Source organism: Cottoperca gobio, chromosome 4 (assembly GCF_900634415.1).
Source record: "Cottoperca gobio chromosome 4, fCotGob3.1, whole genome shotgun sequence".
NCBI lineage: Eukaryota > Metazoa > Chordata > Actinopteri > Perciformes > Bovichtidae > Cottoperca > Cottoperca gobio.
This window is the reverse complement of record NC_041358.1, coordinates 22,876,880-22,894,787: the sequence shown is the minus strand read 5'-3', so window position 1 is coordinate 22,894,787 and position 17,908 is coordinate 22,876,880. Positions and strand designations below refer to the sequence as shown.

The window sequence follows — 17,908 nt, the reverse complement described above, 5'->3', positions numbered from 1 at the left end:
CTTGTAGTCCAGTAACAGGACTTCAAAAGTTATTAAAAAATGGTCTGATAAAAGAGGATTATGTGGACACACTGATAAACTTTCAATTTCAACACCATATCCCAGAACAAGGTCCAGAGTGTGGTTTAAACAGTGAGTTGGTTCATGTACATTCTGACTGAACCCAATTGAATCTAATATTGAGATAAATGCATTATTAAGGCTGTCACTATCAACATCCACATGAATATTAAAGTCACCTACAATAATTACTTTATCTGTTTTAAGGACTAAATTTGATAAAAATTCTGAGAATTCAGATAGAAATTCAGAGTACGGACCAGGAGGGCGGTACACAGTAACAAATAAAATTGGCTTTATTGTTTTCCATGTTGGGTTTGAGAGCGTAAGAACAAGGCTTTCAAAAGAGTTATATTTTAGTTTAGGCTTAGGATTGATCAAGAGGTTTGAGTCAAATATGGCCCCAACTCCACCTCCTCGGCCAGTACCTCGAGTACTTACTTACGCCAGTACCTACATCTGTAAAGCTACTCTCGTTCTTTTTGGTCTTTGCTACATGGTTCCATGTCAAACCTATGTCATACCTTCTTATATGTGCTGATTATAACATACAATCGTTTAATTTAATATAGAATACAGTTCACAGAAGGATGGCTCCTTTTCATATATCACTGTCCCACTTAACAAACAACCCAAAGGTCCCAAACTGTGAGACACGACCCCTTGCATTTTTAGTGGGGTGACATGCTCCCTGCTCTGCTTAAAACGAGGGAGTCGACTTTAATACAGAAGGCCGACAGATGCTGTTAGGAGGATTCATCAGACAGCTCAATTTGTGACTTTACATTAGATTTGCACTGATGGAGAAGCGGCACCCTCTGATGGTGGAAAAGCAGAGCAATTTTTAAAGTCTAGTTTTGAACTCTGGCTCTCTCTGCTGGATATCATGAAGTACTAACAGAGTAACATAAGAGACAACATATTGTAGTAAGACTTGCATCAAACTTAATTGTACTGTCGCCCCTCTCTCCCCATTAAAGTTACACTCAAATGTAACAAATCTTCTAAGATTAGAAGTGGTACAAATGTTTATTGGTGGTAGTGAGTACGTTGTATTTGTGTTCAGTATCTACATGTCATTTGGGACTTTTCTTTAATTTGGAACATTAGCCGGTGTGTCATGCAGATGAATAAGATTGGTATGATACAACATATATCCACTGTACAGTAGATGGCGAAGCTGAGCAAGGAAATATCAGCACAGGACACAGTTGCCACTGGCTAGTACTAAACTATTACTACGTAGTAAAGTAAGTCACACTCAAACAGAGAAGGTGAGAGCAAGTCATCATATTACAGTTTTTTACAATTGCTAAAACACTAAACTCCATTCTCTGAACCAAATGATCAGTTGCCTAAACACATTTGTCGAATCAACCTCTCTTTTAGCAAAACCCTAAACAAGTTCAAGTAGTTAGACACTATGTGCAAAACTCTAAACACATTCTCCTTTACTATAAAACACAATTGTGATGCACATGTGTCGCAAAATGCTAAACACAGGCAGCAAAAGTTGAACACAACTACAACACAGTGGTCATCGTTTAAACACAACGACTCAACATTGTACACACTTGTTTCTAATGATGTGATCAACCGATTTAACACACTATATAAGCAAGTTCAGAGTGCACATGTGAATACCGACAATGGATGAAAACATTTTGAGAGGCAGAGGAGGTAGAGGAGGCAGAGGAGGAAGAGGAGGCAGAGGAGGAAGAGGTGGAAGAATAATGAGGAGGAAGAGTACGAGTAAGAGGTGATGAGCCAAGAGGAAGATATCAAGGCCGAGGAAGAACCAGAACCATCACCTTCAGATGCAATCCGGGCAACGGTCACAGACCATGTTCTTGTTCCTGGCTTGACAATGAGGGAAGCAGGACAAAGAGTAGGTTCTCTGTGGCACCATCGTAAGGGCATTCAGAGAAGACAAACAGGTACAGTTAGAGATGGCTTGAATTTAATTCTATGGAAAGGCCCCATGAATACATTTTTGGAGATGAAGCAGGGTTCAATCTGACGAAGAGGAGAAGGAGAGGCAGGAACATAATTGGCCAACTGGCCATTGTGGAAGTCCCTGGCAAGCGTGATGGCAATGTCGGCCATAAGTAATTGGGGGGTTCTCCACCATCATGCAACCCTGGGGCCTTACAACACCGAGCATCTTCTCACATATCTGAGTGGTCTTCGGGATTTTCTGATTGAGGTTCAGGTTCCTCATCATGCTGGGCATCCTATTTATGTTGTAGTTTGGGACAATGTCAGCTTTCACCGTGCAGTCCGCATACGTGAATGGTTCAACATCAACCAGCGCTTCATAAATGTTTGCCTTCCACCATACAGCCCATACAGAGGAGTTATGTTCTGCGTGGCGCTGGAGGGTCTGTGACCGGAACCCCTACACCAGGGTAAACCTCCTACAGGCAATGGCATTGGCCTGTGGTGACATAGGCGTGGATGCTTGTCAAGCCTGGATCCGCCATGCCAGAGTTTTTCCCCCGTTGCTTAGCAAGAGAAAACATTGCGTGTGATGTAGATGAAGTCCTCTGGCCGGACCCAGAACACAAGGCGTGATGCTGCTTAGACTAGTGTGCATCGCAGAGCAGCAAACTGAGCTTTAATGTGTTTCCTTTTTGCACTTTTTTCTTGCTACCACAGGGCATGTTTGGTTTTTCTTTGAAGGAAATTATTTTTTGGCTGTTGTTGGCCTGTGGAAAAATGTTTTCATTATAAATTACTCTGGAAAAGCTGCAGATAGAGCCATAAGAAATGTATGCAACTGATATTTCATTTATTTAATATTTAATGTTGTTTTTATATACAATAACTTATAACCACATCCTCTGCCTGAGTTGAGACGCAGTAGAATATTAATCGCTGCTTATCTCTCAATCTTTACTTTTTTTTTTTTTTTACCTATGGTACATGTTTAGGAGCCAGAATCACTGGGGACATTTGAACAAAGCATTCACAAGTGGACCTTTTCATTTGCTGTCACATTCTCAACAATCAATTGTACTCATGGCCAGATGTCACTCACTGTTTCACCAGCTTTGTATGCAATAAAACAACAAACCAGAAGAAAAAAAAGACAAAATATATATATTCATAGTGTATTTACCAGGTTTGCTTGTGAGATATGGAGTTGCATCTGATTGACCAGCCATTATTTTTCTTTCACAGTTTGTTGCAAGACCAGTGATATTGCTGCTGAATTGAAGTGAAATAACTAATAATCATACTCTTATACTGCTGATAATCAACCAGCCTGTATATTTAGGGGCCAGCGAAAGCCCTACATTTATTGTGTGTCTGTTGGCTTGTAGTAAATTGAAGTTTGTTGGTGTTGCCGGTATATGATAATACAGTTATCGTGTTAAAAAAGAGAAGTGGGTCAAAGCCTCAATAAGTTTAAGGCACTTGCAGAGTGGCTTCAACATTCGTTCGTAGGTAGGCAGGTTCTAAAACACCTGTAATTGTGATGGTGTCTGCAACAGGTCTGAACTTACCACTGAATTGGAATGATTACAACTGATCCACAAGGATGATAGGTATGGTGATTTTCTTTCAAAAGCAGGTGAATCTGTTCTATTTCCCCAATCTCTCCTCCATATGATACCGTATTAGCATGGTTTGGTAGACCTCTGTTATCCTGGCAACACCCTCCTGTATCGTCTGATCTGCACCACTCTGTTGAATTCCTTCTTTCTTTTGAGTGTCATTTTAATGTATACTGGTACGGATGACAAACCTCACTAATCACTGACAGTAGGTTTATTCTGTTCTTACATCTTATTGTATACATGACTTGTTATTTAGATTTGAATGGTTTAAGCATGCTTTAGCTACATTTTGAGTGGTAATAGCACTCTTTAATTTGTACCTCTCTGTCAGATATAGCTACAAATGCAATTACAGGATCTGTTAAACAACAGGCAGAGACCTGATTAGGTTTAGAAGGAGAGAGTTTCAGAACCTAGTGTCCTTCGTCTGGCTGCACCAATGCACTTTGTTCACAAGGGGACAGTGTTGTGTTGTTACGCTCAAACATAGAAGTGTACAGAGGTACTGAGAGAACATGGTGAGAGAAACAGTTTATTGTTTTAAAAGATGGTACAAAACAAACTTAGAAGATCCTGTGTTCTCATTTGATGATGCATTTATGGTATATAATGTATTAAAGAGCAGGATGACATACTGTATGTAATACCAATCAACAAACATTTATTCAACAGCATTGAGTGTACACTTATTTTTCAGATGTTAAGCCATACTTAATTATTTGTGTGCCATGGTTGGCTTGTTAAAGTGTAGCATTGAGAAAGCCTTTGTGTGCCTAGTTTAAATTTGCTTAGAATAATTACAAGTGTATTCACAAAAAATGTAGTTGTCAAGTTCCCCAGCAGCAGGAGAAGAAGACAAAACATTTGACTTAAAAGACCCAAATCACATTCATATATCATTTTCTGTCTTTTGACTCAATTTGCTAAATAATAAAATAATTTGTATAATTTGAAAATGCACATTTTCATTAAATCTGTGTAAAGCAAGTCCAGACTTTGGTCTGACCAAAAAAGTTGTGATATTAATATCTCAATTATCAGCTCTCCAATGTTTTACAAACAATACATTCAAATGTTATGATTTGATCTATCAATAGTTACACGTCTCAGATTTCCATAATCGAATCAATCCAGCTTCTGTAGTCAGGAATCTTAGTATAACCATGTATCTTTGGGCCATCTGAGGTGTATTTGAAGTAGAAGGACACCACCCCGTATGCCTTTCCATCTTCGCAGATCAGTGGACCACCAGAGTCTCCCTGGAAGTACATGCACAGTATGCAGACATTGTTTCAACACCAAATTATAAATTATAATTGTTGACCAACGTTTGTTTGTCCATGTGATGTTACAAACATACATACCTGACCCGGTCCAGTCTCTCCCTTGGAGCAGTACATGTTGTTCTCAACACACAGCTGATCGTCAATCAGTGTTACATTGGCTTCTCTAAGTACCGGAGACATATAAGTGGTGGTCCTGTCAGCTCTTCCCCAGCCGGAGACTTGACATGATGTTGGCAGAGAGCCATCACTTTGGCTTGCGAGAGCAATGGTTCCCACATTGTTGTTTAATTTTGCCTTGGAGCTCAACTTAAGGAACAGGGAGAGAGAAAAAGTATATTAAGAAACATAAACATCAAGTATGTTAATGCTCCTCTTGATTAATGCGTTCAATATGACATTTAATGAGAAACACAAATTGGTAATCACACATTTCTGCTGTTAAGTACAAGGATTTCACATGCAATACAATTCTTTTTTCTTTCACCTTAAGAAGCATGATGTCATATCTGTAATGACTTGCATTGTAGTTTTTATGTGGATATGATTGTTCCACAGATACATGCTGTCCATTTTTCATGTTACGGACTCTGTGAACTCCTAGTGAGACTTTGTAAGAGCTGAAATGAGAAAAGTCCAGAACAGTTATCTGGCAGTACGTTCTTTTCCATCAGAACATCCTATTCATAAAATTAAAATATGACAATTATTGAATTTATGTCACAATTCATGAAGCTCTTATCAGGGGCCCCATAATTCCCAGTAGGTAAAATATACAGTGTGTAAACTGACCTGGCTTGGCAGTGGGCTGCAGTCAACACAAAATCGTCACTTAGAAGGAAGCCACCACAGTTTTCTATTTCACCATCCTGCATGTGCATCTCCAAAAGCACCATATATGGCCTGCTATGGGCATCAGCCTCGTGACCTCCAAAGATTCTCCCTGTATGAACTAAAAAGAAGTGCGTTTGTGACCAAATCTAAACTGACCAACTGATTAAATACGTCGATCTATCCTCTAGCACTGTATGTCTAGCAGTACTGACAGTGGAATGTAGTTCCTCATGTGATTTGGTTGAACCTGCTTGCTAAGATACAGCTCTAAACAATATAGTATATAATGCCATAAAAACTAAACTTACCTTGACCATGAAGAGTCAGCGCAAGTACCAGTATGAGCAGTTCACAGTGGGTAGACATGGTGGCATCACAGTTCAGCTGAGCTACTGAAAAGCAGTGGCTCACATCTCTGACAATTTCAGTCTTTAAATGCTTCCTTGTGTTGGGGGGGGAAAGGAAGTGTTTGTGTACCTTTCATAAGCAAATGATGTGGCTTTGAACCACATGTATGAGGAGGCTTGAGGTGCAGGGCATGACACGATAGATTTTAAAAGTACAAGTCTAAAGTCCTTAGAAAATTAAGTACTAACAGTATTGTGCATGTGGTTGACATACACAATACTATATTTTGCATTATACTGATATATCTGTGGCAACACGTAGAGCCCCAAATGAAACATTATTTTAATCCTGCAAGGGGGTGCATAGAAATATGACTTGTGGAATGTGATCGCTGAGCTATATATAAATAATTTCTGTATCAACCAAATTAATCCTGAATTGTGAAACAATAGTGGAACAGTTAGTACAATTTCAAGAGCTAGATATATAGCTACTGAGTAACATTATATATGTGCTGATTTCTAGATGATGAATGGCAACATGAGTTTATGGCAGGTTTTTTGGAGCCAGTGCAAAACTGCTATTCACAATAATGATGCTCCGACAATAGAAAGAAATTCACACATCTAAATGCGTAGCACTCACTTCAAAAGATACCAATTATGATTCAGCAATTGATTTACTGCAGAACAGATTTGGAAGAACGGACCTCATGGTAAATTCACATACACTATTTCAAGGCTGCTGCACCTCAGCCCTGTAATAAAATCATCTCATATTAAGCCTCACAGTTATGTATATGATGAACGTGAAATTCAGATAGTATCCTGAAATCACTGGATGAACTGTAGTACAGACACTTCAGGGAGTCTACTATGCCAACACTACTGCAGTCTGCAGAGTCACAGGGTGAATGAAACGGGCCGGCTCTCTCCTCTGTGCTGCTACGATGAAACAGTGCGGATTAAATATTGAGCAGAATTTGATTTGAGATTTAAATTGGTTTATATCTTTTACAATTTAAATGTGCTTTTGGAATATAGCTCACTAGCACAACCACAAATAACACTGCTAGTTTATGATAAAGCGGATCAAGCCTGCGCTTTATCGAAGGTGGTGAAGTTAATGGTGTGGACACAATGGTGATAATTATGCCTGATCAGAAGTAGGTGTGTGTGCGCATGTGTTTGTGTGTGTGTGTGTGTCGGGTGCAAAGCCCCGCCCTTTGCGAAACACAGCGGAGTGAAGCTGCGTCTGGGCCCGCGGTCCGCCTGCTAGTGACCCCTGCTTTACACCGTCTACGCAAGTCTTTTTGGCATTGGCCCAACTCTGCTCACACATAAGTCATCTTGTTTCTAATTTACAAGAAGTATAGATAAATATCTTATAACCACATCCTCTGCCTGAGTTGTGACCCATTAGAATATTAATTGCTGCTTATCTCTCAATCTTTATTTTTTATTTTTTATTTTTTACCTATGGTACATGTTTAGGAGCCAGAATCACTGGATCCCATCCCCTTCAGCTTCTTATTTTATAGAAGTATTGATTTTGACCATCACTGGACCTCATGGCCTCCCTATATTAGACTCACAGACATGTTAAAAGACTTGGTACACTGTGACTCTGATGCTCTTGTCATTTTTAGAAAATATATAATGATATTCATGGTGCATTTAGCAGGTTTGTTGCATCTGATTGACCAGCCATTGTTTTTCTTTCACAGTTTGTGGCAAGACCAGTGATATTGCTGCTGAATTGAAGTGAAATAACTAATAATCATACTCTTATACTGCTGATAATCAACCAGCCTGTATATTTAGGGGCCAGCGAAAGCCCTACATTTATTGTGTATCTGTTGGCTTGTAGTAAATTGAAGTTTGTTGGTGTTGCCGGTATATGATAATACAGTTATCGTGTTAAAAAAGAGAAGTGGGCTCAAAGCCTCAATAAGTTTAAGGCACTTGCAGAGTGGCTTCAACATTCGTTCGTAGGTAGGCAGGTTCTAAAACACCTGTAATTGTGATGGTGTCTGCAACAGGTCTGAACTTACCACTGAATTAGGAATGATTACAACTGATCCACAAGGATGATAGGTATGGTGATTTTCTTTCAAAAGCAGGTGAATCTGTTCTATTTCCCCAATCTCTCCTCCATATGATACCGTATTAGCATGGCTTGGTAGACCTCTGTTATCCTGGCAACACCCTCCTGTATCGTCTGATCTGCACCACTCTGTTGAATTCCTTCTTTCTTTTGAGTGTCATTTTAATGTAAACTGGTACGGATGACAAACCTCACTAATCACTGACAGTAGGTTTATTCTGTTCTTACATCTTATTGTATACATGACTTGTTATTTAGATTTGAATGGTTTAAGCATGCTTTAGCTACATTTTGAGTGGTAATAGCACTCTTTAATTTGTACCTCTCTGTCAGATATAGCTACAAATGCAATTACAGGATCTGTTAAACAACAGGCAGAGACCTGATTAGGTTTAGAAGGAGAGAGTTTCAGAACCTAGTGTCCTTCGTCTGGCTGCACCAATGCACTTTGTTCACAAGGGGACAGTGTTGTGTTGTTACGCTCAAACATAGAAGTGTACAGAGGTACTGAGAGAACATGGTGAGAGAAACAGTTTATTGTTTTAAAAGATGGTACAAAACAAACTTAGAAGATCCTGTGTTCTCATTTGATGATGCATTTATGGTATATAATGTATTAAAGAGCAGGATGACATACTGTATGTAATACCAATCAACAAACATTTATTCAACAGCATTGAGTGTACACTTATTTTTCAGATGTTAAGCCATACTTAATTATTTGTGTGCCATGGTTGGCTTGTTAAAGTGTAGCATTGAGAAAGCCTTTGTGTGCCTAGTTTAAATTTGCTTAGAATAATTACAAGTGTATTCACAAAAAATGTAGTTGTCAAGTTCCCCAGCAGCAGGAGAAGAAGACAAAACATTTGACTTAAAAGACCCAAATCACATTCATATATCATTTTCTGTCTTTTGACTCAATTTGCTAAATAATAAAATAATTTGTATAATTTGAAAATGCACATTTTCATTAAATCTGTGTAAAGCAAGTCCAGACTTTGGTCTGACCAAAAAAGTTGTGATATTAATATCTCAATTATCAGCTCTCCAATGTTTTACAAACAATACATTCAAATGTTATGATTTGATCTATCAATAGTTACACGTCTCAGATTTCCATAATCGAATCAATCCAGCTTCTGTAGTCAGGAATCTTAGTATAACCATGTATCTTTGGGCCATCTGAGGTGTATTTGAAGCAGAAGGACACCACCCCGTATGCCTTTCCATCTTCGCAGATCAGTGGACCACCAGAGTCTCCCTGGAAGTACATGCACAGTATGCAGACATTGTTTCAACACCAAATTATAAATTATAATTGTTGACCAACGTTTGTTTGTCCATGTGATGTTACAAACATACATACCTGACCCGGTCCAGTCTCTCCCTTGGAGCAGTACATGTTGTTCTCAACACACAGCTGATCGTCAATCAGTGTTACATTGGCTTCTCTAAGTACCGGAGACATATAAGTGGTGGTCCTGTCAGCTCTTCCCCAGCCGGAGACTTGACATGATGTTGGCAGAGAGCCATCACTTTGGCTTGCGAGAGCAATGGTTCCCACATTGTTGTTTAATTTTGCCTTGGAGCTCAACTTAAGGAACAGGGAGAGAGAAAAAGTATATTAAGAAACATAAACATCAAGTATGTTAATGCTCCTCTTGATTAATGCGTTCAATATGACATTTAATGAGAAACACAAATTGGTAATCACACATTTCTGCTGTTAAGTACAAGGATTTCACATGCAATACAATTCTTTTTTCTTTCACCTTAAGAAGCATGATGTCATATCTGTAATGACTTGCATTGTAGTTTTTATGTGGATATGATTGTTCCACAGATACATGCTGTCCATTTTTCATGTTACGGACTCTGTGAACTCCTAGTGAGACTTTGTAAGAGCTGAAATGAGAAAAGTCCAGAACAGTTATCTGGCAGTACGTTCTTTTCCATCAGAACATCCTATTCATAAAATTAAAATATGACAATTATTGAATTTATGTCACAATTCATGAAGCTCTTATCAGGGGCCCCATAATTCCCAGTAGGTAAAATATACAGTGTGTAAACTGACCTGGCTTGGCAGTGGGCTGCAGTCAACACAAAATCGTCACTTAGAAGGAAGCCACCACAGTTTTCTATTTCACCATCCTGCATGTGCATCTCCAAAAGCACCATATATGGCCTGCTATGGGCATCAGCCTCGTGACCTCCAAAGATTCTCCCTGTATGAACTAAAAAGAAGTGCGTTTGTGACCAAATCTAAACTGACCAACTGATTAAATACGTCGATCTATCCTCTAGCACTGTATGTCTAGCAGTACTGACAGTGGAATGTAGTTCCTCATGTGATTTGGTTGAACCTGCTTGCTAAGATACAGCTCTAAACAATATAGTATATAATGCCATAAAAACTAAACTTACCTTGACCATGAAGAGTCAGCGCAAGTACCAGTATGAGCAGTTCACAGTGGGTAGACATGGTGGCATCACAGTTCAGCTGAGCTACTGAAAAGCAGTGGCTCACATCTCTGACAATTTCAGTCTTTAAATGCTTCCTTGTGTTGGGGGGGGGAAAGGAAGTGTTTGTGTACCTTTCATAAGCAAATGATGTGGCTTTGAACCACATGTATGAGGAGGCTTGAGGTGCAGGGCATGACACCATAGATTTTAAAAGTACAAGTCTAAAGTCCTTAGAAAATTAAGTACTAACAGTATTGTGCATGTGGTTGACATACACAATACTATATTTTGCATTATACTGATATATCTGTGGCAACACGTAGAGCCCCAAATGAAACATTATTTTAATCATGCAAGGGGGTGCATAGAAATATGACTTGTGGAATGTGATCGCTGAGCTATATATAAATCATTTCTGTATCAACCAAATTAATCCTGAATTGTGAAACAATAGTGGAACAGTTAGTACAATTTCAAGAGCTAGATATATAGCTACTGAGTAACATTATATATGTGCTGATTTCTAGATGATGAATGGCAACATGAGTTTATGGCAGGTTTTTTGGAGCCAGTGCAAAACTGCTATTCACAATAATGATGCTCCGACAATAGAAAGAAATTCACACATCTAAATGCGTAGCACTCACTTCAAAAGATACCAATTATGATTCAGCAATTGATTTACTGCAGAACAGATTTGGAAGAACGGACCTCATGGTAAATTCACATACACTATTTCAAGGCTGCTGCACCTCAGCCCTGTAATAAAATCATCTCATATTAAGCCTCACAGTTATGTATATGATGAACGTGAAATTCAGATAGTATCCTGAAATCACTGGATGAACTGTAGTACAGACACTTCAGGGAGTCTACTATGCCAACACTACTGCAGTCTGCAGAGTCACAGGGTGAATGAAACGGGCCGGCTCTCTCCTCTGTGCTGCTACGATGAAACAGTGCGGATTAAATATTGAGCAGAATTTGATTTGAGATTTAAATTGGTTTATATCTTTTACAATTTAAATGTGCTTTTGGAATATAGCTCACTAGCACAACCACAAATAACACTGCTAGTTTATGATAAAGCGGATCAAGCCTGCGCTTTATCGAAGGTGGTGAAGTTAATGGTGTGGACACAATGGTGATAATTATGCCTGATCAGAAGTAGGTGTGTGTGCGCATGTGTTTGTGTGTGTGTGTGTGTCGGGTGCAAAGCCCCGCCCTTTGCGAAACACAGCGGAGTGAAGCTGCGTCTGGGCCCGCGGTCCGCCTGCTAGTGACCCCTGCTTTACACCGTCTACGCAAGTCTTTTTGGCATTGGCCCAACTCTGCTCACACATAAGTCATCTTGTTTCTAATTTACAAGAAGTATAGATAAATATCTTATAACCACATCCTCTGCCTGAGTTGTGACCCATTAGAATATTAATTGCTGCTTATCTCTCAATCTTTATTTTTTATTTTTTATTTTTTACCTATGGTACATGTTTAGGAGCCAGAATCACTGGATCCCATCCCCTTCAGCTTCTTATTTTATAGAAGTATTGATTTTGACCATCACTGGACCTCATGGCCTCCCTATATTAGACTCACAGACATGTTAAAAGACTTGGTACACTGTGACTCTGATGCTCTTGTCATTTTTAGAAAATATATAATGATATTCATGGTGCATTTAGCAGGTTTGTTGCATCTGATTGACCAGCCATTGTTTTTCTTTCACAGTTTGTGGCAAGACCAGTGATATTGCTGCTGAATTGAAGTGAAATAACTAATAATCATACTCTTATACTGCTGATAATCAACCAGCCTGTATATTTAGGGGCCAGCGAAAGCCCTACATTTATTGTGTATCTGTTGGCTTGTAGTAAATTGAAGTTTGTTGGTGTTGCCGGTATATGATAATACAGTTATCGTGTTAAAAAAGAGCAGTGGCTCAAAGCCTCAATAAGTTTAAGGCACTTGCAGAGTGGCTTCAACATTCGTTCGTAGGTAGGCAGGTTCTAAAACACCTGTAATTGTGATGGTGTCTGCAACAGGTCTGAACTTACCACTGAATTAGAATGATTACAACTGATCCACAAGGATGATAGGTATGGTGATTTTCTTTCAAAAGCAGGTGAATCTGTTCTATTTCCCCAATCTCTCCTCCATATGATACCGTATTAGCATGGCTTGGTAGACCTCTGTTATCCTGGCAACACCCTCCTGTATCGTCTGATCTGCACCACTCTGTTGAATTCCTTCTTTCTTTTGAGTGTCATTTTAATGTAAACTGGTACGGATGACAAACCTCACTAATCACTGACAGTAGGTTTATTCTGTTCTTACATCTTATTGTATACATGACTTGTTATTTAGATTTGAATGGTTTAAGCATGCTTTAGCTACATTTTGAGTGGTAATAGCACTCTTTAATTTGTACCTCTCTGTCAGATATAGCTACAAATGCAATTACAGGATCTGTTAAACAACAGGCAGAGACCTGATTAGGTTTAGAAGGAGAGAGTTTCAGAACCTAGTGTCCTTCGTCTGGCTGCACCAATGCACTTTGTTCACAAGGGGACAGTGTTGTGTTGTTACGCTCAAACATAGAAGTGTACAGAGGTACTGAGAGAACATGGTGAGAGAAACAGTTTATTGTTTTAAAAGATGGTACAAAACAAACTTAGAAGATCCTGTGTTCTCATTTGATGATGCATTTATGGTATATAATGTATTAAAGAGCAGGATGACATACTGTATGTAATACCAATCAACAAACATTTATTCAACAGCATTGAGTGTACACTTATTTTTCAGATGTTAAGCCATACTTAATTTGTGTGACATGGTTGACTTGTTAAAGTTTATCCCTGAAAAAAATCTGCATGTGCTTAGTTTAATTTTAATTTCCAAAGAATAATATAACAGATTTTTTAGTTGTAAAATGTGTAGCCCCCGGCTAAAACAAAACAGCTATATCATAATAAAAGCCAAAATATATCACTTAAATGTACCAAATCACATTCACATATTGTTATTGATTTTACTCAACTTGCCACACAAACTGTTCATTTATTATTAGAAAACATCAAAGTGAAGCACATTTTATTAAATCTGTGTAAAGCAAGCAAGTCCAGTCCGACAGTCTCATTGCTATGGAATAAGTTGTGATATTAGTGTCACAATTATCCAATCTTATACAAGCAGTAAACTGCAATTTTGTGATTTGATCAATTAAGTTCCAAATGCATCAGAACTTTTTCAAGCAGTTGTCATGGTCAAATCGATCCAGCTTCTCTGGTCAGGAATCTTAGTGAAGTAATAGAGATTATCCGGGAACTGTTCAAAGGAGGACACCACCCCGTATGCCTTTCCATCTTCGCAGATCAGTGGACCACCAGAGTCTCCCTGGAAGTACATGCACAGTATGCAGACATTGTTTCAACACCAAATTGTTCATAATTGTTGACCAACGTTTGTTTGTCCATGTGATGTTACAAACATACCTTCCATGGTCCAGTCTCTGCCTTACAGCAGTACATGTTGTTGTCAACACACCACTGATTGTCAATCAGTGTTACATTGGCTTCCTTAAGTACCGAAGATATGACATTTGTGGTCCTGTCTGTGTATCCCCAGCCGGAGACTTGACATGATGTTGGCAGAGAGCCATCACTTTGGCTTGCGAGAGCAATGGTTCCCACATTGTTGTTTAATTTTGCCTTGGAGCTCAACTTAAGGAACAGGGACAGACACATATACACATAATGAAGCTGAAATATCAATTCCAGTGCTCACGTTTGCCTGTATAATACATTTCCTGATTAACTATTGTTCAGTGATGATCATGCAAACTGTACTTCAACCCTCATATTGATTAATACATTTAAAAGGACATTTTCAAATAACAACATGAGAAACAAACATTGGAAATGACTAAAATAGAATAAAGCTTCTACTTTTAAAGGCAATACTTTTCTTACCTTAAGAAGCATTATATCATTAATGTGATTCGTTCATCGTAGTCTTTGTGTGGAAATGATCGATCCACCTTTATGTTCTGTATTATCTCATCTTTTTTGATATTGTGAACTCCTAGTTTGACAGTGTAGGAGCTGAAATGACAAAATTAAATGCAAAACATTATCTAAGAATAAAACGATATTTCTTTATATCTGAAAGCATTTTATTCACATAATAGAAATATTAAGAGGTAGGAATTTGTTGGTATTTTGTGAATTGAAGTCTCAATGCATTAATCTAGGTTATTGTTAGGATACATCTTAGCAGGTAGGTAAAAGATAAAGTGTGTAAACTGACCTGGCTTGGCAGTGGGCTGCAGTCATCACAAAATCGTCACTCAGAAGGAAGCCACCACAGTGTTTTATTTTACCACTCTCCATGTGCCCCTCCAAAAGCACCATGTATGGCCTGCTATGGGCATCAGCCTCGTGACCTCCAATGATTTTGCCTGTATGAACTGAGGAATTCTTTTTTTTGCACACACACATACATATATATATATATATATATATGTATGTGTGTGTATATATATATAACAACTATGGATGAAAATGTACTAAACTTACCTTGACCATGAAGAGTCAGCGCAAGTACCAGTATGAGCAGTTCACAGTGGGTAGACATGGTGGCATCACAGTTCAGCTGAGCTACTGAAAAGCAGTAGCTCACATCTCTGACAATTTCAGTCTTTAAATGCTTCCTTCTGTTGGGGGGGGAAAGGAAGTGTTTGTGTACTTTTCATAAGCAAATGATGTGGCTTTGAACCACATGTATGAGAAGGCTTGAGGTGCAGGGCATGACACCATAGATTTTAAAAGTACAAGTCTAAAGTCCTTATATAGCTACTGAGTAACATTATATATGTGCTGATTTTTAGATGATGAATGGCAACATGAGTTTATGGCAGGTTTTTTGGAGCCAGTACAAAACTGCTATTCACAATAATGATGCTCCGACAATAGAAAGAAATTCACACATCTGAAAACTAAATGCTTCCTTGTGTTGGGGGGGGAAAAGGGAGTGTTTGTGTACTTTGCATCAGCAAATGATGTGGCTTTGAATCGCATTCATCTCGCCTCCAGATCATGACAAGTTACATTTCGACACTACAAATGTAACATTTGAGTTGAGATGAAAATAGAAGCACTGGGTATAACTTTTATTTATTTGTACTAGGTAAGTAATGCTTTTCAATAAAACCTCTTTCTTTCAGAAGTATCTATCTAAAAAATGAATTTCAATAATTTCACATCACATGAAAAGCCGCCTCATGTTCATCACCGCAGGTTGATTTGTAATTGAGTTAAATGGTGCAAACTGGATCAAATTTCAGACCAGTGGAATGAACTGTGATATAATTGGTCATAATATATCCAGTGATGCCTTTGTGGTCACTTTCACAGCCTTGAAGAGCTCTATTGGCATTTCATGTTCAAAGTCGTGGCTTTCTCAGAGGAGCCTCTATGTCTCCCACACAGCCCCAAAGGTAACATTATTCTGATGTTATCACATCATGAAACAGTGTATAAAAATAGGATTTGTTTGAAAGTGAAGTTTGTGGAACTTAAAGTGAAATGTGACCCTGAGCTAGCAGAGTAATGAAGAAGTCTTTAGGTTTCTGTGAGAGGAGATTTTATAAAGCAGCATTAAACCTGTAAAATAATATTTCAGTCTTTTTCTTTTAAGCAAGGAGCCACTATAACAATTTCTTTATTAGAAACGTAAATCAAATTTATAATGTGTAGCTTGTGGGCTCTGCAGACGTATTTGTTTCAGTTTGGCAAAAATCAAGGAAAATACACTTGTGAGGACCTGACTGCTGTATTTTTGTAACCAATGAGAGATGAAAAGGAAAGCTGGATATTAGCTCAGAACAATGACTGTGGATTAAATGTAAATGAAGCTCTGTAAAGAAAAGATATGAAGAGATTTGCAACACTTAACATAGTGGTGGTTATAACCCATTCCTCTTTTTTCACAGTGTAGTGAAGCCAAAGTATGTAGCCTACTGACCACAGAGTACAGATATGTCTGTTAGCTCACTTCCTCAGTCTAGACTCAAGTATGTCTCTCTTATGTCTATGTCACACACTTTATTGTAATTGTTTTGAATGATGCACAATAGTTTTCATGTGTTGAAGAAGAGGGGAAAAAGAGGAGGTGGGAGAGGATGAGAGGAGAAAAGAGTGAACAGGTTTTTTCGAGGCTCCTGGAGTCCAGGGCAGTAATGGGAATTACAGGCGGCGATGCAGAGAGGAACTTGCTTGGTAGAACAGGGCCTTTACGGTCAGCCCGTCACTTTTATGGGGACCACGGGGCTGAGAGGGCTGGCTGGTTTAGCCATTGGACACGGCAACAAGGAAAGAGGAAATGTATTAACAGCCATGAAACACCATAAATCACAATACAAATTACATGTTTATTAAGAAGAAAGGAAGATGACAACAATAAAAGCCAACAGACAGAGAAACAGACATTCCTAGAACAGTGATGCTGGATCAAGCCGTGGGTTTATCGAAATCACATATGGTAACAGGGGTTTATGGCCCGAAGGCCCTGCTGAAGTGACACTGTTCAACAATTATCCTGATATCAGCTGACTCATGTCTGTGCTGGTCTTACAAATGATCTTTTGTACACACATATAGTCAGAGAATCACACAACTAGATGCTCAAAGGTTCTTTTCAGGTGGTTCCATCATGTTTATGGACCACCACTTGTCTCCATTGAAGCAATATGACATCCCAATTCAAACAACACTAACTATAACAACTTGTGAGGAAACAGTGATTTCAATGTTTAGTCGTATGTATACGTGTGTGAGTATTTGCAATAAGCATGCATTGCTTATATGTTCTTTCTCACTGCAGGATGAAGGGCTTACTGATCGTGTGGTTGACCAGCGCTGTCCACCAGAAAGGACGGGACAGATCTGACCTTACCTTACTGTCAGGAGAAATAAGACTGTTCCCACACAAAAGTAAGACGGCCTTCCCAAATGGCCTTATTTGAGCTAAACCTCACAAGATGGTAGAGCAACGATTACTTTAGAAAAATGCACAACCAGAAAATTACACAATTTTGCAATTTCCCACATAGTTTATAACTTGTGATAATCCAACTGAGCATATACCTCTATGAGCATACACCCCGTTTGTATACGCTGTCAATTTGGGTAGCTCTGTTTGATCTGAGTTGTCCTGCTGCGTTCATATTTGGTAATCCTCAGAAAATGC

At 38.7% G+C, this 17,908-nt stretch overlaps 1 protein-coding gene and 1 pseudogene across 1 annotated transcript; both read right to left on the bottom strand.

The window, feature by feature from the left end:
• Nucleotides 1–4,141: 4,141 nt before the first annotated feature.
• Nucleotides 4,142–6,207, bottom strand: LOC115007259 (granzyme-like protein 1). The gene is made up of 5 exons (XM_029430045.1): nt 6,049–6,207; nt 5,699–5,858; nt 5,394–5,526; nt 4,988–5,215; nt 4,142–4,882 (listed from the first exon to the last, which is right to left on the bottom strand). The coding sequence occupies exons 1-5, from the start codon at nt 6,104–6,106 to the stop codon at nt 4,730–4,732; spliced, it is 732 nt and encodes a 243-aa protein (XP_029285905.1). The 5' UTR covers nt 6,107–6,207; the 3' UTR covers nt 4,142–4,729.
• Nucleotides 6,208–8,714: 2,507 nt separating this feature from the next.
• Nucleotides 8,715–15,368, bottom strand: LOC115006980 (ovochymase-2-like; annotated as a pseudogene).
• Nucleotides 15,369–17,908: the final 2,540 nt, after the last annotated feature.

What these genes read in the sequence shown, in the direction of transcription:
- LOC115007259 (XM_029430045.1), bottom strand. Translation starts at nt 6,106, where the DNA reads ATGTCTACCCACTGTGAACTGCTCATACTGGTACTTGCGCTGACTCTT. An exon ending in GCTGACTCTTCATGGTCAAG is followed by an intron (nt 5,859 to 6,048) that starts GTAAGTTTAGTT and finishes ACTTCTTTTTAG; the next exon opens with TTCATACAGGGAGAATCTTT. An exon ending in ATGACATCATGCTTCTTAAG is followed by an intron (nt 5,216 to 5,393) that starts GTGAAAGAAAAA and finishes CTGTTCCTTAAG; the next exon opens with TTGAGCTCCAAGGCAAAATT.